The following is a 27,290-nucleotide window of genomic DNA, read 5'->3' on the forward strand; positions in this document are numbered from 1 at the left end:
GTTTTTTCAAAGGTTCTCACTGCTTGAAAAATGGACTTGGTAATTTGAAGTAGCTTCTTTGTAATTTATCTGATCTTTTTTTTATCAGTGTAGGGTAGCTTCAGAGAAGGCACTAGCACCCCACTCCAGTACTCTTGCCTGGAAAATCCCATGGATGGAGGAGCCTGGAAGGCTGCAGTCTATGGGGTCACTGAGGGTCGGATACGACTGAGTGTCTTCATTTTCGCTTTTCACCTTCATGCACTGGAGAAGGAAATGGCAACCCACTCCAGTGTTCTTGAGCCTGGAGAATCCCAGGGACGGGGGAGCCTGGTGGGCTGCCATCTGTGGGGTCGCACAGAGTCGGACACAACTGAAGTGACTTAGCAGCAGCAGCAGGGTAGCTTAGAGATACCCCTGATACTTACCAGTAATCCCATGGTATTTTTCAATTTCTAAATATTTTGTTATATTTAATAATATGAGTCCTACGCTCACTTTTAAGCAAAATTGTTTTTAACTCTATTAGAATTTTAGTAACAGAAATAAAGTTGATGCATGCAGACAGTTCTCACTTTAAATTAGTATTTAAAAATCCTTGAACATCTGAATTTAATTTGTTCTGACTTCTAAACTGAATGGAGGACATTTTAGTTTCTAGCTTTGAAAAATACAGAAAAAATAGGAAAATACAGAAGACTACTTTGAATAAGAAAGACATTTATATTGACTATCTAATAATAAATTATAAAAATCCAGTATGAATATAAAAAACTCAAAACACAATATTCTAAAACTTATTTTAAACATACCCTTTGAGAATTCGGAATTCGGTGATCAATGGAATTACTAGCGTCTTGGAGAACTTTAGTGGAGGAATTAGTTTTGTATTTTTTCCCCTTCAGTCTGTTGACAAAGAGGAGCTTTGCAGAAGGTTTGGCAATAAGAGGCTTTTGTTTAGCAAGAATTTCACTGTTCCAGTTTTGTACCTACAGAATTATAAATGGAAAACAGGACATTAAAAAAAACAGTAACTGGGAGCAGGGTGAGTTAATACATTCCTTTTTGACAATATATCTCACTGTTTTCAAAAGCTTGGACCAAATGTATGCTATGAATTTCTTATTATCAAAATATTAAAGTGGAGGTTTTTAGAAATCTTAATAAGTTTGCCAAAAGTCATAAAAATAAAATTTGGATGGTCAGAGAAAATGAAGTTTTATTCTCAATGTGAGTTACCTGAAAATCAATTACAATTGGAAAGTTTGAATATCTAGAATTTTTAACCTTAAAAATTGACATCTAAAACTTACAAAGCAGTAGTAATTTTTTGTTGATAAAACTACTGAACTCTTTGACTTTATTATGAGGTAAAAAAAAAAAATCACAACTTAGAGATAAAGCCTTATCATCATTTGTCTATTGGAAAATTACAGGGTTGAATGTGATCAGCTTCTCATGGAATTACTGTTAGTACCACTTACAGATGCACCAAATTAATTTTGCTGCTTATTACTAGGTTCCTACCTACTAGAAGAAGGAAGATCTAAACTGACTTAAAAGTTCTTCTATTTTTTTTTTAATACTCTATAGATTTAAAGATTTGCAAACCACACTCACAATATAAGAGGTAAATATTTGGAGAAAATCACAAAGCCCTTCAGAAGTTAACCAGAAGTTAAAAAAAAAAAAAGTTTGTAATTAAAAATATATATTGGAAATTAGTTCAAATCAGATGTTGGTCTCATGATGACTACTTACACAAAACATGTCAATATTCAAAAATCATATGCCTATTATAAAAATAGAGCAGAAGAATATTTAATGACACTAAGATGTTGATATAGTACTGTATTATAAAATAGTATCTTAATATTCATATAAAATGCAAGATGAACAAATACAAAAATATTAATTTTCCTTTTGGAAGGTGTGATTATTGATAATTTTAATTTGCACATTGGAAGTTTCCCAAGTTATTATAATATATCTTATAAAAAGTGTTTTAAGAAATATCAATACAGCATAAACAAATAAGAGCAAACCATAGCAGTGTATTTAAGATAAATGGAGGTGGAAGAAAGCAGCCTAGATTTATTCTTCAGTAACCTTTTTCCCAATTAAGTCCCTTCTCTGTTACTTAAAAAACCAACAAAATCCTAGAGAAGATGCATCTTGAATAAGGAGTTATTGCTTTGTTTAAAAAAGCTTTTCAAAAGTGCAGCCAGAAAAACTAGCTTGATCATAAGTATCATTAATCTTGCCAATAATGTTGCTGATATTTAGTTGAAAAAGTTTCTCAATCCTTTTTTTAATTTCCCTGATCTTCTTTTAATTAAAGAAAAACAAAGTAGTGCATGTACATGGTAAAATATTCAAACACTTCAAAACAGTATATTAAGTAAGCATTTCTTATAACCCAGACAGCAGTTTTCCCAGAGGTAATCAAGTTGTCAAGTATCTTACATACCCTTCTGCTGCCATGCAATTACAAAGGATATATATGCATAAAAGTTCTCTTGAACAGATGGCACCATACTGTACACATTGTTTTTGCACTGTACTTGATTCTTTTCAGAGGAAAATGTTCAAGTGTTATCCATATGACAGGACTTAAATTATTTCATTTAAATTAAAAGTTGCTGAAATATTTTAACAGTTCAAGAAATTTAAAACAGAAAAACTGTCAACCTTTTCTGGTGTTAACTTCATAAGCTCCATGTTTTCCATACTGTGTCGGCGTCCAAACTTGGGGCGTGCACCTTTGGGAAAAAAATGTTAATTCAAATAAACTAGGGAGCCCTTAAGACTGCAAATTCAGCATCACTATGTTATTTAAAGTCTGCTCCACAAACCCATATGGAAGGAGGAAACATGTATAAACATATATTCTTTCAAGAATAATAATTTTCCACACCAACTAAATGAATAAAACATTTTGATGTAAGGAAGTTAAGATTTTGGTTGGAAACTAACTTTGGTTACTAACATTACCCCTTAATTTAGAAAAGGCATTTCATAATAACTGGTTTTATATGATACACACAGTCTCCTAAAACCTACCCAAACGGTAGAGCAGTTTAAAAGTAAAAACATAAGGAAAGCATAAGGCCTTCAATTTTGAGGTAAGAATCAAAATAACATCCCCAAAACACTTCTCAGTTATCTGTTTCCATTTTAAGATCTCCACTGACAATAGATTTACTGCCAGTCAGGAAAAAAGTTTAATAAAAAGATCTTCAAATATCCTTTTCAAAAAGGTATCATTAAATATGAAAAGTTTTTGTAGCCAAGAAATACATAATACCCAGTTTAAGAAAAAAACCATGGCCAACACATTAACTCCCCCTTTTGTAACTCACCCTATAAAATCCCTCTTCCTCCATAATTCATGTTTTTATTACACATGATACACCTCTAAGCAATGGAACTTGTTATATAGCGCTATAGAAATGGTCTCATACTGTGTGTTCTCTAACTTGGCTTCCTTTGAGCAATCTCATGTTTGTGAGACTCATCCAAGTTGCTACGAGGAGTTCAGTTTTCATGCAATTTATAGGACTAAGAAAGCATATACCGTTTCTGTTGGTGACAGATATTTAGGTTGCTTCCAATTATTTGTTGTAAGCAATATTACTATAGAAATTCTTGGAAATACTTCATGTACATGAGCAAGGCTTTGTTTTTTGGATGTCAGACGTGTAACGGAGTGGAGCTGCAGGATCATACGGCTGGTACATCTTCAACTCTACCAAAATGTTGCCTGACTGCTCTTTTGAGTACAACTTCTACTCCCATCAACACTGCGTAAGGATTTCTATTACTTATTTGTTTCAAACTGGTATCAGGCCTTTTAATTTTCATCCACCTCATCCACCAATACTACCTCACTATGGTTTTCCCTGATTAAGTGAAAGTCGCTCAGTCATGTCCAATTCTTTGCAACCTCATTGATAGTCCATGCAATTCTCCAGGCCAGAATACTGGAGTGGGTAGCTGTTCCCTTCTCCAGGGGATCTTCCCAACCCAAGGATCAAATCCAGGTCTCCCACATTGTAGGCGGATTCTTTATCAGCTGAGCCACCAGGGAAGCTTTCCCTGATTAAATGGGTTAAAAAGTGAAAATCACTCAGGCGTGTCCAACTTTTTGCAACCCCATGGACTATACAGTCCATGGAATTCTCCAGGCCAGAATACTGGAGTGGTAGCCTTTCCCTTCTCCTGGGGATCTTCCCAACCCAGGGATCGAATCCAGGTCTCCCGCATTGCAGGCAGATTCTTTACCAGCTGAGCCACAAGAGAAGCCCAAGAATACTGGAGCGGGTAGGCTAGCCCTTCTCCAGGGGATCTTCCTGACTCAATTGAACCAGGGTCTCCTTCACTGCAGGCGGATTCTTTCCCAACTGAGCTATCAGGGAAGCCCACCTTCTCACATATTTATGGGCTATTTGTATTTCTTCTATTCATCACTTTTGTCTATCTTTTAGTTAGGTTATCTGTCTTAATTCATAGGAGTTCTTATACATTGAGGATACAAATCCTTTTTAATCATTTGTGTTGCAAATGTCCTCTCAGTTTGTGGTTTATGGTTTCTTTTAATGAAAGGAAGTTCTTAATTTCAATGTCAGTCTTCTTAATGGTTTTGTTCTTGTGTTTTGAGAAATCCTTCCCCTCTCTGATATCTTGACGATATTCTCCTTTACTTTCAGAGATACCATACCGATTGAACAGACCACTCACTCACTGTGATATGACCTTGAGCAATTACCTCTGTGTCATTCTGTTTTTCTCATTTGTAAAGAACAGTGATACCTACCTTATATATCACTGTGTGATGATAAATGCATCATCACTTGTAAAGAGGTTGGTCAATGCCTGGTACTCAGTAAGCATTTAGCAAGTGTTAGATGGCTGATCATAATTACTGCTTTAAATCTGTCTTTCATATTTAAATCTTTGGTCCATCAGGAATTTTTATGTGATACTAATTTTCATATATGCAAGGATTAAAAATATAGAGGCTCTATATCCTATTTGAGCTATTTGTCTCTATGCCAATAACACTGTCTTAATTAGCTTTATAATCTTTATATCTGTACAGAAAGCACTTCTCATTTCTTGTTTTTCATCAGGAATGTTTTGGCTTTGAGTTCTTAGCCCATTTTTCTTTCATGTAAATTCATGAACGACCTCATTGAGTTCCATGAAAAAGCTGTCATGATTTTCTTAGCAGCACAATGAATATATATCAATTTGGGAAGAACCGCCATCTTTTATAATATTTAGTTTTTTGACAGGAGCAATTCCTGACAGAAATGTGTTTAAGTTTCCCTTTATGCTAGCTTTTCTCATTTCTCCTTTCAGTTTAGTTCGTTTGCTTTTGTACACTGAAGTTTTGTTATTAGGCTTACCAGGTATCATACATATATATATAAGACTTTTTCTCCCTGCTGAATTGAATTGTTAACCATTGTGAAGTGACTGTCTTCTTAACAAGATCTTTTGCCTTAAAAGTACATTTTATCTGTTATTAATACAGCTGTACAGCTGTACCAGATTCTCTTCATTAGTTTTTCCATGGTACCCTTTTTTTCCCCCAGTCCTTTTACTGTCAGACTTACATATTTAGTTGGATTTTGCTCTTTTACCAATTGGATACTCCTGTCCTTTACATGGAACATTTACATTTAATAGAATTACTGACATATTTGGATATTTGAGCTATTTTCTTCTTTATTGTGTTTACTAATATATATTATTAATTGGTTTCCTGATATTCAGTAGACTTGAATTCCTGTTTATTTTAAATACATTGTGGACTTGGTTTGCTAATATTTTGCTCAGAATTTTTCCATCTATGTTCATGAGTAAAGATTTGCCTGTTATTTTCCTTTCTTATATATATTGTTCTTGTCTAGTTTGGATATCAAGGTTATACTGTTTTTAGAAAGACTAACAGTGTTCTACTTTTCCAGTTACCTATATAATTTTACAGAAGGTTGGAATCAGTTTTTTTTAAATGTTTGGGAGATCACACTGTAAAATCCCCTTGGCCAGGTATTTTCTCAGTGGAAGGATTTTAAATAATGGACCAAATTTCTCTATGGTTTTAGGCATTAGTGATGTCATCCATTCAGATTACATTCTACCATTAGATTTTTTTAGATTCAATTTTGGTAAGCTTTTTTTTTTTTTTTTTTTTTTTAGAAATTGTCCATTTCTTCTAAGTTTTCAAATAAAACTACTCAGGATAATCTCTTTATAATGTCTGCTGCATCTATATTATATCCCTTCTTTCTCTTTTTTTCTCCCTCAAATAATCTTGCTGTAGATTTGTTAGTCTTTAACTAAATTTTTGGGTTTTTAAAAATTCTCTTGGGCTTCCCTGGTGGCTCGGTGGTAAAGAATCCACCTGCCAAAGCAGGATACACAGGTTTGATCCCTGGTCCAGGAAGATCCCACATGTGGCAGAGCAACTAAGCCCATGTGCCACAACTACTGAGCCTGTGCTCCAGCGCCCGGGAGGCGCAGCTACTGAAGCCCGTGCCTCAGAATGAATGCCCCACACTAGATAAGCCACCACAGTGAGAAGCCCGTGCCCCACAACTAGAAAGGAGCCCCCACCTGCCGCAGCTGGAGACTAGCCCGCCCAGCAAAGAAGACCTAGCACAGCAAAAAAAAAACCAAAACTCTCTATTGAATCTTTGTTTTAATAACATTAATTTCTGTTATTTCTTGCCTTCTATTTCTTTAGAGGGTTTTTAAAATTTTTTACTTAAAAGCTGGATAGTCAGCTCACTGAATCTTTTTCCTTTTTAAACATATGATGTAAGTTTTGCACCAATGTAAGTTATGTATCCTATAAATTAAAACTCAGTCCTAAATTATTTTCTAATTTTATGTTAAGATTTCTGCTTAAACCCATAAGGTTTAAGTGTGTTTTTAAGTTTTCAAATGAATATGTGTTATATATTATCTTCTTGTTAATTTCTAACTTAACTGTACCATGCTCAGGGCATGAAATCTTCATGATACAGATTCTTTCAAATTTGCTGGTTTGGCATGGTGGTTAAATTTTTGGAAGTGTTTCTTTTTTTTTTTTTAATTTTGTTTTTTTAATTTTATTTTTAAAACTTTACTGGAAGTGTTTCATGAATGCTTTCAAAGAATGTGAATTATCAATATTGTGAAAATGACTATACTACCAAATGCAATCTATAGATTCAATGCAATCCCTATCAAATTACCAATGGCATTTTTCACAGAACTAGAACAAAACATATTACAATTTGTATGGAAACACAAAAGACCCTGAATAGCCAAAGCAGTTTTGAGAAAGAAGAATGGAGCTGGAGTAATCAACTTCCTGACTTCAGACTATACCACAAAGCTACAGTCATCAAGAGAGTATGTACTGGTACAAAGACAGAAATATAGACCAATGGAACAAGATAGAAAGCCCACACACCTTATCTTCGACAAAGGAAGCAAGAATATACAATGAGGAAAAGATAGTCTCTTCAATAAGTGGTGCTGGGAACACTGGACAGCTACATGTAAAAGAATGAAATTAGACACTACCTAACACCATGCACAAAGAAAAACTCAAAATGGTGTAAAGACCTAAATGTAAGACCAGAAACTATAAAACCCTTAGAGGAAAAAACAAGCAGAACACTGTAGGACATAAGTCACAGCAAGATCCTCTGACTCACCCCCTAGAATAATGGAAATAAAAGCAAAAATAAACAAGTGGGACCTAATTAAACTTAACAGCTTTTGCATAGCAAAGGAAACTACAGACAAGGTGAAAAGATAGCCCTCAGAATGGGAGAAAATAATAGCAAATCAAACTGACAAAGGATTAATTTCCAAATATACAAGCAGCTCATGCAACTCAATACCAGAAAAACAAACAACCCAGTCAAAAAGTGGGCAAAAAACCTAAACAGACATTTAGGTGGTTTAATCGCTAAGTTGTGTCTGACCCTTGAGACTCCATGGATTGTAGCCCAATAGGCTCCTATGTCCATGGGATTTCCCAGGCAAGAATACTGGAGTGGGTTACCATTTCCTTCTCCAGGGGATGGAACCTGGGGCTCCAGCATTGCAGGTGGAGCCACCATCTGAGCCACCAGGGAAGCCTTTAGCCACTAGCCATATGTGGCTTTTAAAACTTTAAATGGTATTTAAAAATTCACTTCTTTTTGCACTAGCTACATTTCAAGTGCTCAACAGCTACATATAGCTAGAGGCTATTCTAGTGGACAGCACAGATACAGAACATTTTATTCTTCACAGAAAGTTCTATTACATGTATCTAGAGTGTAGGATAAGAGGGAAAAGGATAACATTAGAAAGGAAGGAAGGATATGGATAGGCAGAAAATAGAAAAGGAAAGAGGGAAGAGAAAAGGTCAGCAACCAAACCCCAGGCACGACAGATGTCAAGGATGGAAACATGAGAAAGAGTAGAGTCATGAAGATGGGTGGTCAAGTGAGGTGGAGGCAAACCAGAAAGAAGTTAATCCTGGAGGCCAAATGAATGAAGCATTTGAAGAGGCAATGATCAGCTGTAGGAAATACTGCTGAGAAATCAAATAAGCTGACATCTAAAACTGACCATTGTATTTGGTAAAATGGAAGTCTCTGGTACCTTGAAAAGGTCTTAGTGTCATGATGGGGCCAAAGTCAAGAGTCCAGTAACTCTGAGGCAGAGTCCGGTGGGTTGAAGAGAGAATGGGAGGAGAATACGACAAGGAACAGTGATATTACTTTCGAGTTTTGTTACAGAGGGATACAAAGGAATTGATCTATAGCTGGAGGGATCCATGAGGACACATGATCATTTGTTAAAATATGAGAAGCTATTACAACTTAACCTACTTGAAAATTAAACACAGGAAAACCTTTTAGTCCATTATTCAATTGCAATGTACACGGTTGAGTTTACCATACTGTTCATACTTCACTATCATTTTTCAACTAAATGTTCTTTCACAGTCTTGATCAGGTAACTAGCCACTAATTTTTTCTTTTCCTTCTTGCTTTTCTTTGTATGGGTTAGAGGAGGATATTGCAAAGATAAAAGCTAGATTTTTCACTGACTTTCAAGTTCAAAACATGTCTGTGTCAGTAATTTTTTTCAGACTGAGAATTTTTAAAGCCTAAGCTGAATGTTTAATGGAACTCACATAAGATTACATATAAATGGTATTCAAAACTGTGATTCTAATCTTGTTAATTTTATTTTTTTAATCAAAAGGGTTTTTTTCCACTTAGAAACAGTAGCATATTTTTTCCTGTGACAACATCAAAACCAAATCAGCATCTAAAGAAAAGTTCTAGGTGTTCTGAATTAAAAAAAAAAAATCCTAGGAGATTTTCCCTTAGAAACAAAATGAGGGGAAAAAACCTAAACAAATGTTAAATATGTAAAGACATTTGAAATTTAAAAGGTTAAATAGTAAAATTTTAAATTTTTGTTTCTTCATGTTTATACATTTTTGAACCAGCCCACAGATACAGAATTTAAATGTATTTTTACAAAAAAACTATACCTTCACCATATTCATGATAAAAGCTATAAAATAGGGTATATTGATAAATTAATGGGACAGTGGTAAAGCAAAAAGGTATAAAAAGTTCCTATGTTATATATCTTTCTGGATATGGTGAACTTGAAATAAATAATTTAAATATAAATCTTAAGGATAAAGAAATTGGGTTTTGAACACCTAATACTTACCATGCAAACTGTTATCAATTTCAATATTTTCTGATATCATTGAATTGTTTGTGCTGTAGCTCAGACCAAGAACCATTTGAAGGTCTGAGAGATTCAGTCGTGCTGTAAGCTCACCACTTCTATCTCCAACCTACAACCACAAGCATTTATTTATATATTTAGAGTAGTATTTAAAGTAAAGAATGGTGAAGATTAGTTGAAAATATTGTGAACCTAAAACTGGAAGAAAATACGGAGAAATGAAAATAGTTATTTTAGAATTATAATACTATAAATGAAATGGTTTTTTCCATTAATACTATTTTAAAGAAGAAAGAAAAGGAAAGTTTCTAAACTATGGCAGTAGGACTAATGAATATATTCTATCAACTCTTCTCTAAATATTAGACTGCTCTCAATCTCTGTGATCAATTAAATAATAATGTAGATTATTCTGTGACATGTTAACTTGGCATCACATGAATAAAATTTCCTTATAATATTTATTTCCATACTGCTGCTGCTGCTGCTAAGTCGCTTCAGTCGTGTCCAACTCTGTGCGACCCCATAGACGGCAGCCCACCAGGCCCCACCGTCCCTGGGATTCTCCAGGCAAGAACACTGGAGTGGGTTGCCATTTCCTCCTCCAATGCATGAAAGTAGAAAGTGAAAGTGAAGTCGCTCAGTCGTGTCTGACTCTTAGCGACCCCATGGACTGCAGCCTACCAGGCTCCTCTGTCCATGGGATTTTCCAGGCAAGAGTACTGGAGTGGGGTGCCATTGCCTTCTCCCATACTGTAGTAGCAGTATTAAACCAGCACTAGACATCACACTAGGCACTTTTATATACTTTCTCTCTAATCCTTATAACAATTTGCAAAGCAGTTATTATTCCCATTTTACAGATGAAAGAAATGATGCTCAGAAAAGGTTTCCAAGCTCAAACAGCCAGCAAATGGCAGAACTGTAACAGGAACCAGTCCTTGATTCTAAAAGCCATCTTCCTCCTTTCATACCATGCTACTTTTCCACAAAGAGATGGGGGACAGTGGAGATAGGTCAGTAATCCTCTCCTCTATCCTACATCAAGGCCAGTGCAAACATACCTCTGATCTGTATCTTAAAATGCTTTCAGTTCTTATGCCTAGAGAACAATATATAATTAAATTTATTACTTGGCCATATAGCAGGATCCTAGAGAAATAATAGGGCTGCAGATCTGTGAATCACAGTAGCACAGATAAGCACAGATAACATTTTTTAGTTTCATACCTCTCTTGAAATTTCCAAGTGTTTTTCAGCAAAATGCATTGCTTGGTCATGATTTCCTAGAGCTGTGTATGCATTTCCTAAGCTCCAACATGCTCTTCCTTCACCAATTCTACAAAATAATTCAAAGTTAACATACAGTTATCTGAAAGGAAGTCGGTGTGAAGAATAAAATCAAGTAGTAATTAAAAGTATAAAACAATTCTTTGAATTTATTTGGTCTTTCTTATAAAGAACAAACTATCATAATACTAGAGATATACAGTTGGCCTGCTTCAGGTTATGCATCTGGGGATTCAACCATGATCTGAGAAACTCCTGGATATGGAGGGCCGGTTGTACTACACCATTTTACACATGAGGCTTGAGTCTCCCTGGCTTTTGGTATCAACAGGGGTCCTGGAATCTTAACCACCATAGATATCAAGGGACAACTGTGTTAAAATATCCAGGTAATACTGAACTCAGAGTCAAGTTTTAAAATGGAAAAGATTTTTTTAAAACATGTAGTGTATTATAAAGTCTCAGGGATAGGTCTTGTAATTCAACTACCCCATTTTCTTTCTATGATAGCCTTACTGGGTAATCACTCACCATGAGGAAGACAGAACTCACTACCTCTTGAATTAGCATACTTCATTTTGAATAAGTATATAGAATTTTTCACACTGAAATAAAAATCTATCCTATTTAAAGCAAATGTCAGAAACTAAAGTCCTGTACAAATATTCTGTTTTTCCATATAGTTAAAAAAAAAAAAAAGAATTAGCCATCAACATTTAAAAATCAGAATATTTTATATAAAACTCAGAATTCCTCCCTTCTCTTGAAAAAAGAGGTGGCTTTGGATCCTCATTCCTGGCCTGCGACACTTAGCTGGAGTGAAATAGCAGCTGTCCCCTTAACATTAGGAGTAATATCGAATTTCACCACAATTTTCCACACTGATCTAGTCAGGAGGACCTTTGCAGGCATGTGAGTTTGTGACCTACTTGGTTCAAGATTATAGGGAACCAGTCAAATCCTCTAAAATGTGCTAGCCCTTCAAAACATATGCTAGCATACAGAGAATGCTACTGAAACAGAGAAGATACCTTATAAAGAAATTAAAAAGAAAAGCAAACCAAAAAAGAAACTTAAAGGAAAAATTCTAGGGATTCAACAATATATTTTATCATAACAACAATAAAAAGGTGTAGAACTTACCTATCATTAAGCTCTTGAGCAATTGTTAAGTGCTTCAGATGATAATCAATGGCCTTCTCATAGTCTTGAAGTAAAGTATATGTGTTTCCAAGACTGTAGCAAGACTGTGCTTCTATAGCTCTGTCTTTAAGCTGGCGAGCCAAGAGTAGAGTCTTTCTGAAAAAAGAAATTAATTCTTACATAAAGATCATTTCTATTATTGGCTATAGTAAACATAAAATAAAACTCACTTTTCCTCCTGCCTTTAAAGTAAATCTACTTTAGGGCCTAATATCCCATACTTTCTCCACTACTTCTAGGTAAAATGAAAAGGCATTCTTGAAACACAAAAAACAAATCCAGACTTTTAGAATAAATATAAGAGTCCTATTAATTCCCCAGATAAAAGGAGAATTGATGCATGAGATCAAGTGCCTCTAAAGATTAACAGTATTTTTAACATTTAAAAAAACCTTTCCCTGTTGCTGAAGAATTGATGCTTTTGAACTGTGGTGTTGGAGAAGACTCTTGAGAGTCCCTTGGACTGCAAGGAGATCCAACCAGTCCATCCTAAAGGAGATTAGTCCTAAATATTCATTGGAAGGACTGGTGTTGAAGCTGAAACTCCAATACTTTGGCCACCTGATGTGAAGAGCTGTCTCAACTGAAAAGACCCTGATGCTGGTAAAGACTGAAGGCCCAAGTAGAAGGAGACAACAGAGGATGAGATGGTCGGATGGCATCACCGACTTAATGGAAATGAGTTTGAGTAAACTCCGGGCATTGGTGATGGAGGGAGGCCTGGAATGCTGCAGTCCATGGGGTCACAACTGAGCGCCTGAACTGAACTTCCTGTTGCAGTGCAATACCATTAAGTCAGTTTGTCTACATACATCATACTGTTGCCTTTACATTTTGTCAAAACTGAAAATACTTAATGTAAATTGCTTTGTATAGGCCATAAGTCACCAATTCATGAAAAATATTAAATGCCACATTTAAATATTAACCAAACTCTACCTTGTGGAATCACCAATGAGAAGCCAGTGCAGTAGTTAAGAGCATGGGCTGTAGAGCCAGGAGGACTGGGTTCAAGTCCCAGCTTTGTGAGTTAGTACTCTGTAACTGGGACAAGTCACTCACCCTCTCTATGTACTAGTTTCCTCGTATGTAAAAAATAGGTTTTGTTAGGATTAAATGAATTAGTATATATAATGTGCTTAGCATAGCATCTTGCTCCCAGTAGAAGCTAATAAATGTTAGTGTTTTGTTATTATTCTCATTAGTGCTTCAATCTACAGATGCTTTTGGAGCCAATAATATAAATGACTCTTTCCTATAATTTCTGCCAAACAGTATAAATACTTCATATCATTATAACTATATGAAAAATAAGTATATGATAATGTGATAGTTTTATTAAGCAAACAAACCTGAAATTATGTATTTAATGATGATACTTTCAAATTTGTCACCCAGCAAGGCTACACACTTACTCTAACCTTGCCTGTCCTCACAAACATTTTTGGAAGACTTTTGGAATTGTCTTCTGACCCTGTGGCACAATCCTTTCTGGCATATGGTTATCCTTTGAGAATACAGTTAATTTGAAAATGGTTGGAAGTCTTTCTATAACCAAACTCTATTACTAAAGTAGCTTTACCGACTACTGTTTCTATCCTTTCTATTATAGACCTATAAAATTAAGATAGTTTTCCAGTGTGGCTCTGAAAACAATTCCAAAGAAGAGTTCCAAAAATATTTTTAACCAATATTTATGTAATATGTATGAAGTTCTGAGTTCTCCTTGCTTGGGGGTGTGTGGGGCAGGAGTAAGTTTCATTACTTTATACTCATGCTTCTTAAGTTAAACAGCCACCATCTCTACTTTCTTACAGAACTTTTCAGTATTTAATACAAATACATCATTGTTAAGACTTTTCTGTCTTTTGGATTTAAAATATAAGAAACTTTTATATTTAAAATCAAAATATATACTCCTTGTATAGTGATGTATTTTATTTAGAAGGTTATTTCACATCTAACTAGTCAACCAACAAATACCAACCATTAGTTGAAGTTTAAATGGGATGACATTCTAGTTTTTAATATGGACCTAAAGCAATTTTACTTTTTTTTTTTTTTAGATGATAAACTTTCCAGATCTCTCTCACATTAGATTTTTTAACAAAACATAAATCAGTCACTGTGTCTTTGGTTCAGTCATATTGGCTTCTGCCTAAGGCCTGTATGGACCTTCAATTCCCACTAATTAAAGAAAACACCAAACAATCTAGAAAGCAAAGATCAGGCAAAATGAAGCAGTCCAAACTTTGCTATCATGTATGTTTCAAGCCTACCAATAGCTTAAAAAGACTCTGTCTCAGAAGAAGCTGGGAGTGCTACTCAAGTGAATAGGGCCTCAGCTTAAAGAGAGAACCAAAGATAGGCAGAGAGGGTGGGAGAACTCGATAAGATGGTAGGATAAGGTGGGGGACATTCAGCAACTGCTGGAGGAAACCAGGGCATCTGTTTGTTACCAGGCTTTCATGTGGCCTCTCTGCAAACCCATCATTGGTGGTGGGGGAGCATGTAAATATATACACCATACATGCTGAACCAGTGTAAAAGACTTTAAACGTTTAGAATGTCATTGAAAACAGTTTTAAAGATAAAAACTAATAAAAATATAAAGGGGCTATGCTGCTGCTACTAACTGTTAACAATAATACGTATCGAGCACTGTGTGCCAAGTACTATGCTAAATAAGTGCTTATATAGTCCTTAATTCAGTCCTCATAACAATCCCCAAAGTATTGATATCTTTGATTACAGATGAGAAGGCTGAGACTTAGAGAGCCAAAGGTCCTGCTGCTTAAATGCACCAAAAAAGTCATAAACCCAAAGCCAATGATTCATTGGACTGCATAACTAACCATTTTACATTTATCTACAGAAATATTAGACTAACTTGTAGTATTCAGAGGCAGTTTCAAATTCACCAAGAAATATATACGCATTTCCAAGGTTGCTGTATGCTCTTCTTTCAGCTGCTTTATCTCCAAATTCTTTCGCAATAAGGAGACGCTGAAACAGAAAGTTTTAATTAGATAAAACTAAAGAAAGTCTGAAAGCTGTTCAAAACACTGATGAAGAAAATGATCTGCTCCAAAGCTTTACTGTACCTGTTCATGAGCTATAACTGCATCCCTGAAGTTGCCAAGGAGGTAATGCGTGTTTCCAAGATTTCCAAAGGCACGTCCTTGGGCTGCTCGGTCACCCAAAGCAGTTACTAGTGATAAATTTTCCCTAAGTGGTAACAAAAAGTTTTTAAAAAACAAACAAACAAGGTTGAGAAAACCATTTATTGATTTTCATTTACAAATCGAATTCTTTATTTTTTTTTATGGGCGGGAGTAGTCTGAATTGGGTTATGAGGCCCCCACGCAGGATACCTCACCTCAGCCATTGAACTCACTTCGCTGGCAGTGAGTCTGTTCCAAACTCTGCTAAGGAGGCATCCGCCAGGACCCTCTGCAAAGGCGGGGTCCATAGCACCTCCTGCCCAGTCTGCCCTTGTGTGCGTGGAGCCCCGTTCTCTGGGAACTCACCTCCCCAAAGCTCAGGGAAGGCCCTTTTAGGGCCGTGCTATGGCCCTAGTCCCAGACCTTCCCAAGGGACATGGGACAGAGTGACTAAGTGCACTCAGCTCCTAGCCCCACTGATGAGCTTCTCTACAAATTGAATTCTTTATAGGAAAAAAAATGTAAATAAGCTTACAGCCATAATGTGCCAGGTTTTAATGATATGTCTGTGCTGGAGGGTGGCTACAGGAAATAACTGGGAATACTTTACTCAACCATTCAGGTAGGTTTCTTCTCAGAGTCCAGGACAGAGTAATCTTAGAACCCATACAGCTAAGAAGTTCTATGAAAGTCTGTTGATAAAAGACTCCGAATAACCCAAGACTCACTACTGATATTTCTTATTTGTACCACTAAGTGGCACTGGTCTGCAGTTTAAATGAAAGTTTTCCTGGGGAGGGAGGAGATTACGACTAATAGAACACTATAACATTTTAGCAGCAACTTGATGGTTTATTTTACTTACTAATGATTTTAAAATGTCTGCCAAACTTAAAAACTTTACTACTGTCTGAGGTGGACCACATGACTGCGTCAGGGCTACTCACTCATAATAATCCACAGCTGCCTGCAGAGCATTTCTTACTTCTTCTGGGAATTCTCCTACCTCCTGAGGACCAGGGCAGCCAAAACTTTTCCCTTTAGCATGATACACATTTCCAAGATTGTAAAGTGCTCTTGCTTCTCCCACCTAGATGAAGGTATCAGCAGTTTACATTTTGAAATCAGAGGCCAGTATTACAATGCTTATCACATATACTTATTTGTAACATCCTTGATATTATGGTCAAGAGAAAAAAATGTTTACATCAGCCATCCATACAGAACCACAAAACATATGACCATGTATGAAAGGACCTCTTACTATTTCTTTTTCTCATCTATTAAAAATTTTTTTTGTTTCTCTTCTCATTTTCTCTTCTCTCACTTTCTTTTTGGTATTAACTTTTAGATAAACTACAGAATAATTAAATAGGATTAAAACACAAAGCAATTTCAATGAAAACATTTGGCCTACCATCTAACGTTTCCTCATTACCTTGTCATTAAGCTCTCTGGAAATATCCAGGTGTCGCTGACAACAAACTATAGCTTCATCAAAATTCCCAAGAACTTTTAAAGTATTTCCCAGATTACCACTAGCTTTAGCTTCCCCCAACTGGTCTCCAATAGTCCTGGGGTTTAAAGAAAAGATGTGTTAAAATATAAATCAGCCAGAATACAGTTTTCCCTAGAGAACAGATGACATGCTTAAGGTAAGAAAGACTCATTATTCTTGAAACCTACTTTAAATAAAAATTTTAAACTTACATTTCCGTATTTAAATATAATCTTAATTCACTTAATTAAACTCTAACATCATTTCACCACTATTCATTTACTTAATTAAACTGTGTTCAGCCTAAAGATTAGTTTTAAAATACAACAGAGGATGAGATGGCTGGATGGCATCACTGACTCGATGGACGTGAGTCTGGGTGAACTCTGGGAGTTGGTGATGGACAGGGAGGCCTGGCATGCTGCGATTCATGGGGTCGCAAAGAGTCGGACACGACTGAGCAACTGAACTGAACTGAACTGCTAATGAATTAAAACTCATTAAATGTACTATTCGTTTAACTGAATGAAAAAATTTTTGAAGTAACAGTTAATTTAGGGAGAAAGTATGAAAAAGCTTAAGTTAATTACCTTGCAAGAGTTAAATCATGATGATGGTATTCTAGTGCTTTGGCATAATCATGCAAATAGAAATAAGCATTGCCCAGCTGGCTGTAAATAGCGCTAAGAGTTTTTAAGTCTTCAGTTCCAACTTGAACTGCAGCTTCAAAGAATGACACACCAGCACGGCAGTCTCCAGATTTACACAGACGCTCCCCTTCCAAGGCCAGTTCGAGGCAAGAGGCTTCCATTCTATAAAATTATATAGGACAGACATTCACAACATTACATTACAACTGCATCACAGTGTCTTTTAACTTCCAACAATATAATTTCAACGTGGACTGCGGCAATTCTTGGTTACAACAGCTGCCTCTACAACTGAAGTATATACACACTATTGATAAAACAGTAAACTTTTATAGCAAAAGCTAATCTGCCTATTCAAAAGTCTCTCAACCACAAAGGTCTTTTTTTGACAGGAAGTAGGATTTATTGGTGGGCGTGAGTGAGGAGGGGACAGCACCAGGGCTCTCATGAGTGCAGGGCCCGCCATTTGTTCAGAGAGCTGCGATCAGGGATGCACTTGGCCTCACAGCCATCCGGGATAAGCCACTTTCCTGCCACCGTGTTTTCAAATTCATCTACATTAAACTTAGTAAAGCCCCACTCCTGGGGAGATGTGGATCTTCTGGTGGCCAGAAAACTTGAATTTGGCCCTGCAGAGAGCCTCAGTCACATGCTCCTTGCTCTGCAGCTTGGTGCAGATGGACGTTATGACTTGGCCAACATGGACCGCGGCCACTGTGCCCTGGGGCTTTCCAAAGGCACTCTGCATACCTGTCTGGAGCCAAGACTGGGGACAGCATGCCAGTCATGAGTGTCCACTGGAAAGGGGTGTCTCCAAGGTGCCTTAGGACAACCTGGAGAGCAACAGGTTGCATACACTACCGAGGAGGGTGCTGATGCAGCCACTGCACACTGGGCCCCCGTGGGGAGAAGAACACAAGAGGTCTTTTTTATAGGATAGCTGAACATCTCTATATGGAGCTGATGAAATAAAATTCACATTTTATGACAAGAGGAGGAAGACTTAAATAAAATTTTTCTTCTGCTCATTTGGCCTCCTTCCTCCCCTTTTGTGTGTGTTGCGCATCTGCATTAACCAGACCTCCTTAGGAGATAAGATTCCTTCTCAATCTCATCAGGGGTCACAGCGACCCCTTAGGAGGTCTTGTAAGGAGCCACAGTGGTCCATTACTCATTTCTTGCTGTGTACAGGTAGATGTGGATTGTGAAAAATGTCAGTAATATGTCATCTGATGTACAGTGCTTGGACCTCAAAGGGGCAGAACAATTCTCCGAGCTTTCTGAGAGGTGTTCCCAGGTTATAATCCTCAATTTGGCTTGAATAAAATATTTCATTTCTTTCTTAGATCCATCGATTACTTTTTTTTTTGTCAACAGAGCTCATTCTAATTGGCTAACCTAGAGAAACCTGTTTTACCAATGAGAGAATCTAAAATAGTGTTTCCTAAACTGTTCTGAGTTATGGCAGACTAACGGGCTTTCTGGGAGTTTGGGGAGAAAAGGAATGCCTGTGGAGGAGAAGGCCTTTAAGTAATACTCTTCTCTATCCAGGTATGCAGGTGATCTACTCAGCCCCTCCAACCACACATCTCTATGTCATACTCAGGTGAACTCTCATATGCGTGCAGGTATGCGCACGCGCGCGTGCACACACACACACACACTCCTTCCTTGTCTTACCACCACAGGATCACCTATACTGTAGAAAAATAGAAGAGCAAAATATCTTCAGGTACGAGGTACATTTCCATGAAAGAAGTGTTAAGAAACCTTATGTTATAAAGCAATGATTTAAAGATTTGCAGAAATTCTAATTCTCAAAGTCTGTCACTAAATTTTAAAAGCCAGAAGAATTAAGTTACTATAAATATATCTAAGAGAAAAAACACCAATACTTCCAATTCCAATCCTACACTTTAGTAGGTGCTCTTCACCAAAGTTGCCATGGTGGGTCTTCAACATTTTCATGATTTCTGCCATTCACTTAAAGGTATTTCTGTATTTGGCAAATTCCTTTCAATTGGCACGTGCCATTAACTGCCTTCTCTGGTGGCTCAGACAGTAAAGAATCCGCCTGCAATGCAGGAGACCTGGGTTCAGTCCTGGGCTGGGAAGGTCCCCTGGAGGAGGGCATGGCAACCCACTCCAGTATTCTCGCCTGGAGAATCCCCATGGACAGAGGGGCCTGGTGGGTTGCAGTCCATGTGGTTGTGGAGAGTAGGACATGACTCAGTGACTAAGCACAGCACATTAAAAAAAAAAAAAAAATCTAGCTTCATCTAAAGCAGTATCCATGAAATTGAGTTTGATGTGATACTCACTTTTCTAATGCACATCAAAACAAATATGTAACTATTAAGACAGGGTGCTCAGGGCTGGTGCACTGGGATGAGGGATGGGATGGGGAGGGAGATGGGTGGGAGATTCACGATGGGGAACACATGTACACCCATGGCTGATTCATGTGAATGTACGGCAAAAACCACCACAATATTGTAAAGTAATTAGCCTCCAATTAAAAAAAAAAAAAAGTGAGTAAAATAAATTTAGGTACTACCAGTGGTATACCACCACCCTTTGGAAGACTCTGATTTAGCTCATCAAGCATTTTAATTTTTAGAGCAGCACTAAATTACTTCTTTCTAAAATTGTCTTTGAGCAACACTACAGGAGTGGTGGTTCTTGATCCCGGCTGCACAATAGTGGAGCTCACATGGAGCACTTGTTAAAATTCAACTCTGGGTCCCACTCCCCTGGGCATGAGGTATGCCCTCAGAATTGTTTAGAAGCTCCCAGGTAATTCCAATGTACAAGACAGGGTTGAGAATCACTCCTGTAACAGGAAATGTGAATTAAACCACCACTCACCCTAAACTCATTGAGATCAATTAATACATTTCTTCAGGTGCTGTCTTTTAGCCTATAAAATTTCAAGGATCCTTAGAGTCATAAATTAAAATAGGGTTGTAAGAGTGGAAAATAAATCAGATGAAGCTAGATGAAAAATCTAAACTAACAGAGCCAAAGGTTCAAAGCAGAATTCTCGCTCAGAATAAGTAGATGAAAGTAGTCATCTCTGAGAGGTAATTTTTAAGTTTTATATCCAAGTGTCTTTTTTTTTTTTTAATAATTTAGCCAAAGGCTAAACTGCTTATTCACAGTTAGACTAGTGACTTCACCCTCACTTTATAAATCAAGGTAAAATAATGCAAGTTAACCTCTTTTTAGTATTTTGCTTTAACATTAGACTAGGAATGGGGTGGGGAAAGATAAAGCACGTAGAAAAATAAATTAGTTTACTAGAAATCTTAAATTGCTGTTTTATATTTCTTTATAGGTCACTTCAAATTAATAAAGCCTATTTTTGTCTTTTACAAGTGAAAACTTCCCTTTATTTTTGAATATGAAAGAATTCATAAAAGAAAAAAGATTACTTTTGTTTAAGGTCTTATGAGGTTACTGGTGTATCACATGTGTGAAGAGAAATGAGTCAGCAAAAGATTAATATGTAAAAATGTGGTTTTATCAAAGGCTTCTTTTGCCAGACGTGGTACTTGAGCTAGTTATCTTTATTTGTCTAAATACTGAAACCACTGAACTTCTAAGAATTACCATGGGGGAAAAATTGGAAAAGACATTTTTACACATAAAATACATTACTGTTTCTATTAACAAATTTTAAGCATAATACCAATTATGGAAAAAATTATATGTTGAGCAATTTCACCACTAGGAGTTTATTTTAAAGCTACATCAATACAAATTTAAAAGGATGGTCACAGAAGCGAAAATCCACAAACAGTTTAAACGCCCATCAACAGAGTAGTGGTTTAAAAAATTACATGTCACCATACGATAGAATCCTAGTGATGGCGCACGGCTTCACCCAGGGAGAGAGACACACTGTCGTCACCTGCGGAACCATCAACCCAGGATGATTAGGTTGCTGGCCAGGAAATTAATAAAAGACGAGGCTATTGAAGCAAATTTATTTTTAAAGCAGGACAAAAAAAATTAACATAAAAACTTCTCTGCCATTTGAGTCACTGCCTCGTGCACTGTGTATCTGCATGACACATTAACCGGATCCCCCAGAAGACACGGGAACGCCTACTTGCCCCCTACCCCCAGAAGGCAATTACTCCTGGAGCTAGCACATAGCTCCTTAAGAGAAAACTTTTTTCTCAATCCTGTAAGGGGTCACAATAGTCCACTACTCACCTTGTTGGATGATGTAAACTGTCAACATGCTACTTGGATGTAAAACTCTCCTTGTCTCAAAAACTTGTATTACTGTGCCTTGACTTCTCAGGCAGAGTAGTCCTTAAAGCTTTCTGAAAGACTGTCTCCAGGGTTATAATCCTCCGGTTAGCACAAATAATTTCCCTTTCCTTCTAAGACTGACTAGTGATTAACTTTTTTGTCAGAACTATTCATATATAGGATGTGTAAAAATTGGAAGTTAATAACAGTAATAATATCCATATAGAACAGAGAAGCATCTTCTTCAAATATATATCTTCACCACAAATATTTGATGTTCTGAACTTAAATTTATACATTATAATGGAACCATCAATCCAAATGCTGTTGCATCTCACAAAACTTAACTATAAGGCTGAATGGCATCCTAAGAATTACAAATTTTCTAAAAGGTATTTTACATAATTCTCATTGGAAACAGTGATAGCTACCTGGAATCCTGCTGGCTACACCGCCGTCCTTAAAGGTGAGAGTGCCCTACAGGACAATCTACCTTAGAAAATTATTTCAGTAACAAATGCTCAAAATAAAGCTCCAACTCTCTAGCTTATGAGTTTATTTTGACATACAGTATAGTTCCGATATGCTTTATTGGAAAAGAAGTCAATGTTCTGGCAAAGTCTCCAACACCTCAAATATAGCTAATTGCAAAATAGCGAAGGAAGGTTGGTTTATAAATTTTTTAGAAGATCATTAAATAGTAACAGAGAAAGTAATTTCATATCCTCTCTGTCTCTATGAGAGAATAGAATTACTTCATCTGTTTACCAGTTGGGTTAAAAACAAAGAACATACGAAGACTAGAAGACAAGCCAGGAAAATATCTGTCCATTAAAATATATCCCACATATAAAGTTTTCTTTTCATTCTTCCTAATGGCCCACTGAATTATATAATTAAAAAAAAAGTACATTTCTAGTAAGTATAAAGACAGCACTACTATCTTGACTGAAATGTTTACATTTTTGTCAACAGATTGAACATTACAGCTTTAAATCTTCATCTTTGCACAATCTCACATCATTTCAACTTATTTTAACTTTTATATTTTATTATTTTTCACTTTTCTCCTACAACTTGATTTTTTTCTTTACTTTCTTCTTTCTGGTTTCTTGTGTTTACAGTGTATCAATGAAAGCAAAAGAGGATTAAAATCTTGATGCTATATTAAAAAAATTAATAGCCAGTTCTGTCCAAATCTGACTTCCCTTCAAAGACTTATATACTAATTAAGAATAAATGCTGGGATTCAGGACTTAAGATCAAAGCAAGAGTGCCCTGCACCTTCTCCACTGTGCTGTCTCCTGTGGCTGTAGACTGGCTCACTGTAGCCCCTAGTTCCACCTTCCACGTGTTTTAATTGGGCATAGATTTTTTATCACCAGTCCTAGCTGCCATAAACAATTTTCATCTGTCCAGTCTACCACATATATCGAGTTATTCTAGTTTACTTTGTCAAAGGGAAAGCGTAAAACTATCTTGCATTAAATTTAAATTCTGATCAGTAACTTGGTTTTAAAAGTGATTATTCTATACATTATAACAAATTTCATCCTCAAAATGATGCTGGGAGATGGGAATTATTATAGAAGGAGAAAATGATGCTCAGTGACCTGCTTAAGATCATATGATGGCAAAGCTGAGAGGTGAAATCCTGTCTTTGTCTCCAAATCCAGTGTTCTTTCCACCACTCCACATTACCTCAAACTATTCTTCAGAAAGAATATTATTAATAATTATATTTATCTAGCAAAATTGAAAGTCAATACTAAAATTGCATTCCTTCACAACTTAATTGCAATAGCCTAATTTTTATATTAAAGTATTGAAATGTTTTTCTTCAAAGTAACAAGTATAAACAAGGAAATTTCTTTGTTTACTTATATTTTTTACTTACATAATTTACTTATAAATTATATAAGTAAACAGTATAATTATATAAGTAAATAAAAGTATTTACTTATATTTCTTTGTTATACTTAAACAAGTATATAACAAGCTAAACAAAGAAATACAAAACTAGAGAAATTAATATAATGAACCTGATATATCTACCTTTCTACATCAACAATTACCAATATATGATACATTATCAATATATATTTCATCTTTACCTCCACCCTCACTCTGCAACTTTTGAAGTAGATTCTAGAAAACATAGAATTTCATTTGTAAATATTTTGGTATGTACCTCTAAAAGATATGGAGTCATTTTCAAAAAATACAATCACAGTACTATTATCAATCCTAAAAATTTAATGGCAGTTATTTAAAATCAGTTGAACACTTTTAAAAAGTTTAGAAACAAATCCCATTTTTCTGTCAGTCTCCATTTCTCTCTACCTTCATAAATAAGTTGCAAAATATTTCATAAAGCATTCTGATATCTCTTAGGAGGTTTCTTAGTATCTGAAGAATTATTCCATGTCAAAATTTACAAACACACCGTACCACAGAAGCTCCTCCAGGGACAGACGAGGACCTCGATGAAAGAACCAGACGGATGCAACAGCACATGCTAAGTGTTTACCAGAATAGAAAAATAACCTATACAAGGACATGACATCTAAAAACGGGATACAAACTATTACCTGCAGTTATATACTAATCCAGTCATATACAGAATGCTAATTTCACAGGACTGACAAAACCAGAGATTTGTTTGGTGTAGTCTTACTAAAAATAGTTAAAAGTTTTACATTTCTTTTATAGGTGAAGTCTTGTATCAATATATAACCATGTTTGACCTATGCTATATCATGAAAAACAATAAATCTAAGATCTTCCTATAGGCACAGGTATAATCCACTCCTCATCAATTGTTACAATATTAAAAACATGGAAATATATACACTACCATATGTAAAACAGATAGGCAATGGGAATTCGCTGAATTACTTAGGGAACTCAAACCAGGCCTCTGTAACAACCTATTTGGGGGGGATGTGGTAGGAAGTGGGAGGGAAGTTCAAGAAGAAGGGGACATAGGTATACCTATGGTTGACTCATGTTGATGTATGGCAGAAACCACCACAATATTGTAAAGCAATTATCCTTCAATTAAAAAGAAATTTTTTAAAAAAGTAAGCCACTCTTGAAACTATTTAGCAAGACAGATAAACATCTTACTACATGTCTTATTAAACATTTTCAAGAGTGAACCATCAAGTTCATTTGATGGTTATATCCAATGAAATTCAAAGGACATTCCATCAAATGCGGTGCCAGACAACAAGCTAGGCATCATGGCTGCCCAAAGGGAGCCAATAGTCAAAGTAGGGAGTGGCAAAGGAGGAGGAGACAAACACATATAAACAGGTACACTGAATTTTAATATAGTTAGTGCTAAGAGAGAGAGATGCACAGGATATTTGAGCACAGAGAGGGCACTTAAAATATGGAGTTCAGAAACAGTTTCCAGAAGAATATTTTTGAGCTGAATTCCTAGATATTGAGTAGAATTAGCTAAACCAATAAAGTAGGAAGGGCATTCAGGTAATAGGGTGTAGCACGAACAAGGGCACTGAGTCACATACAAGGAACAAGGTGAGGGAATGCAGGAAGTAAGGATGAAGGAACACGTAGAGGCCTGGTAATGCAAGCTCCTGTGTACTACATTAAGCATGGCCCTACCCTGCAAGTGACTAGAAGCCACCAAAGAGATTATGCAGAGGTTGCATGATTAACTCTGTATCTGCAGACTGAGCCCTCTGGAGGAAAATTTAAAAGAGATTCCAAGAGGCCAGAATGGAGAATGGAGGGAGTCTGGAAGGAAGATGATGGGGGCCTGAACTTTCACAGTGGTGGAGAGAAGCCAGATGGATAGATGAATCTGAGCAGCATTTAGGAAGTAAAACTGGCAAGACTTCACACTAGACACAGAGGTTTCTGGAACTATGCCCCAGAGGGTAGAGCAAGAGCATTTCTATTAAAAATTCATTTAAATTATATTGAATGTCTTCCATTTTCTTTCATTTGAAACTTTTAAATTTGCAATAAAAATGCCCTCAGCTTACCTAGATAAACTTTCTTGGCACCATGCCCTAACATGAACCATCTGCTCCAAAGCCAATGACAGTAAATCTCATTCTTTCCTATGCAAGTGCTAAGATACCTAAGGTTTGGTATCAAACATCTTCACTCATTAGGGATAAGAACGCTATTCAAAGCTAGAAGTTCTGATGTTTATTTAATATTAACTCAACAGTTTTGATAAGGAATCTATTAATATCTAATCACCTGATAATTAAGTCTTCCATTCTAATATTTGTGTTTATTTTACAGTTAAGAACAATGAGCATAACTTCCAAAATAAATGTTAAATAATGACGATATACATATTCTTGCTTTGCTCCTAAATGTCTTAGAAATGTCATTAATATTTTACCACTAAATATTAAACTGATTATTAGTTTATCATGTTTAGAAAGTACCCACCCATTCCAACATTAACACCCCTTTTCTTAAAAGCTCATTTATAAAAGATCACTATTTAAAAATTGTAACAAAAATTAGGTTGTTCAGCCAACCACACTACAAAATCTATCTTCTACCCTCGAAGATTTAGAAATATATTTCACTTTAATATCTGCATTATAAAAAGAGTAACAGAGTTTAAAATAACTAATCATAAACTCTTCCACAGAACATTAGCAAACAAACTATAGAATATAATTGTTCTCTACTACCATTTCCCTATAGAAAGGATATAAAAACTTACTACAACCACAACAAAAAGAAAACACTGTTTAAAGGAGATACTAACTATGGCTAGTATATTTTCATATTTAAATTTCAAATGATCAGAGTTAAACACATGTTTAAATAAATATTAAAATTACCCACTAAGAAAGCAGCAGTCTTACCTGTAACGAACATGAAAAGAATGGTCTTCTCTCATGTTTATCAAATTTTCCTCCATCGAGTCATATTATAAGCTGGGTATACTAAGAAATTATTTTATTTTGTGCCAATCCAGCTCTACAATGTAGAATTGCTGCAGAACATTGTCCGGTTAGTATATTAATGAGTTGGTGTTAATACATCCTAAGCTCCTGCTTCTTCTTTATTAATAATGAAAGGAGGTCAATGTCAGACAGCTTAAAGGTTCAAAATGTGTCCCAAATCCTTGCATCTCTGGCCCTTTCAGCAGCACTTCAGCAACATTTCTGCAAAAGGAATACAAGATGTTTTGCTTGAAGTCCTATTTTCAAAGAACAACCTAAAGTAATTCCAAGCTGTACATAATCACACAGCTAATTTCACAGACTGCTGTCATGTCAACTATGGCAGAAAAACAGCAAAGGGCTTAATCAACAGAGGGCTTCTAAATAAGGATGTAAACATATGATATTTACTTGAGACATGCACTTTTTAATTTTTTAAATTGGTTTAAAATACAATAATTTTATGTAATATTTTCCATTACAAATATAAAAGAATAGATATAATACTAGTATCTTAAAATTGTAATAT

The 27,290-nt window shown here is 35.9% G+C and overlaps 1 protein-coding gene and 1 non-coding gene across 7 annotated transcripts in view; both read right to left on the minus strand.

Annotated features, from left to right (window-relative positions):
- The window catches only part of GPSM2 (G protein signaling modulator 2), an 86,745-nt gene that overhangs the window by 8,277 nt on the left and 51,178 nt on the right, over positions 1-27,290 (minus strand). For 5 of the 6 annotated variants that reach the window (XM_061410987.1, XM_061410983.1, XM_061410984.1 and 2 more), the window contains 11 exons: positions 26,681-26,983; positions 17,493-17,714; positions 16,843-16,978; positions 16,352-16,494; positions 15,345-15,468; positions 15,131-15,246; positions 12,181-12,336; positions 10,978-11,086; positions 9,727-9,856; positions 2,671-2,741; positions 792-968 (listed from right to left, as the gene is read on the minus strand). In XM_061410987.1, the coding sequence (XP_061266971.1) occupies positions 792-968; positions 2,671-2,741; positions 9,727-9,856; positions 10,978-11,086; positions 12,181-12,336; positions 15,131-15,246; positions 15,345-15,468; positions 16,352-16,494; positions 16,843-16,978; positions 17,493-17,714; positions 26,681-26,736 (1,440 nt within the window). In that variant the 5' untranslated portion in view covers positions 26,737-26,983. The remainder of the gene's footprint in view (positions 1-791; positions 969-2,670; positions 2,742-9,726; positions 9,857-10,977; positions 11,087-12,180; positions 12,337-15,130; positions 15,247-15,344; positions 15,469-16,351; positions 16,495-16,842; positions 16,979-17,492; positions 17,715-26,680; positions 26,984-27,290) is intronic. The other variant, XM_061410981.1, reaches the window with a different exon arrangement.
- On the minus strand, positions 18,358-18,487 carry LOC133245439 (small nucleolar RNA SNORA70). The gene has a single exon (XR_009735697.1). It is a non-coding gene; the product is annotated as a small nucleolar RNA SNORA70 (small nucleolar RNA).

The sequence above is a fragment of the Bos javanicus genome, chromosome 3 (assembly GCF_032452875.1).
Source record: "Bos javanicus breed banteng chromosome 3, ARS-OSU_banteng_1.0, whole genome shotgun sequence".
NCBI lineage: Eukaryota > Metazoa > Chordata > Mammalia > Artiodactyla > Bovidae > Bos > Bos javanicus.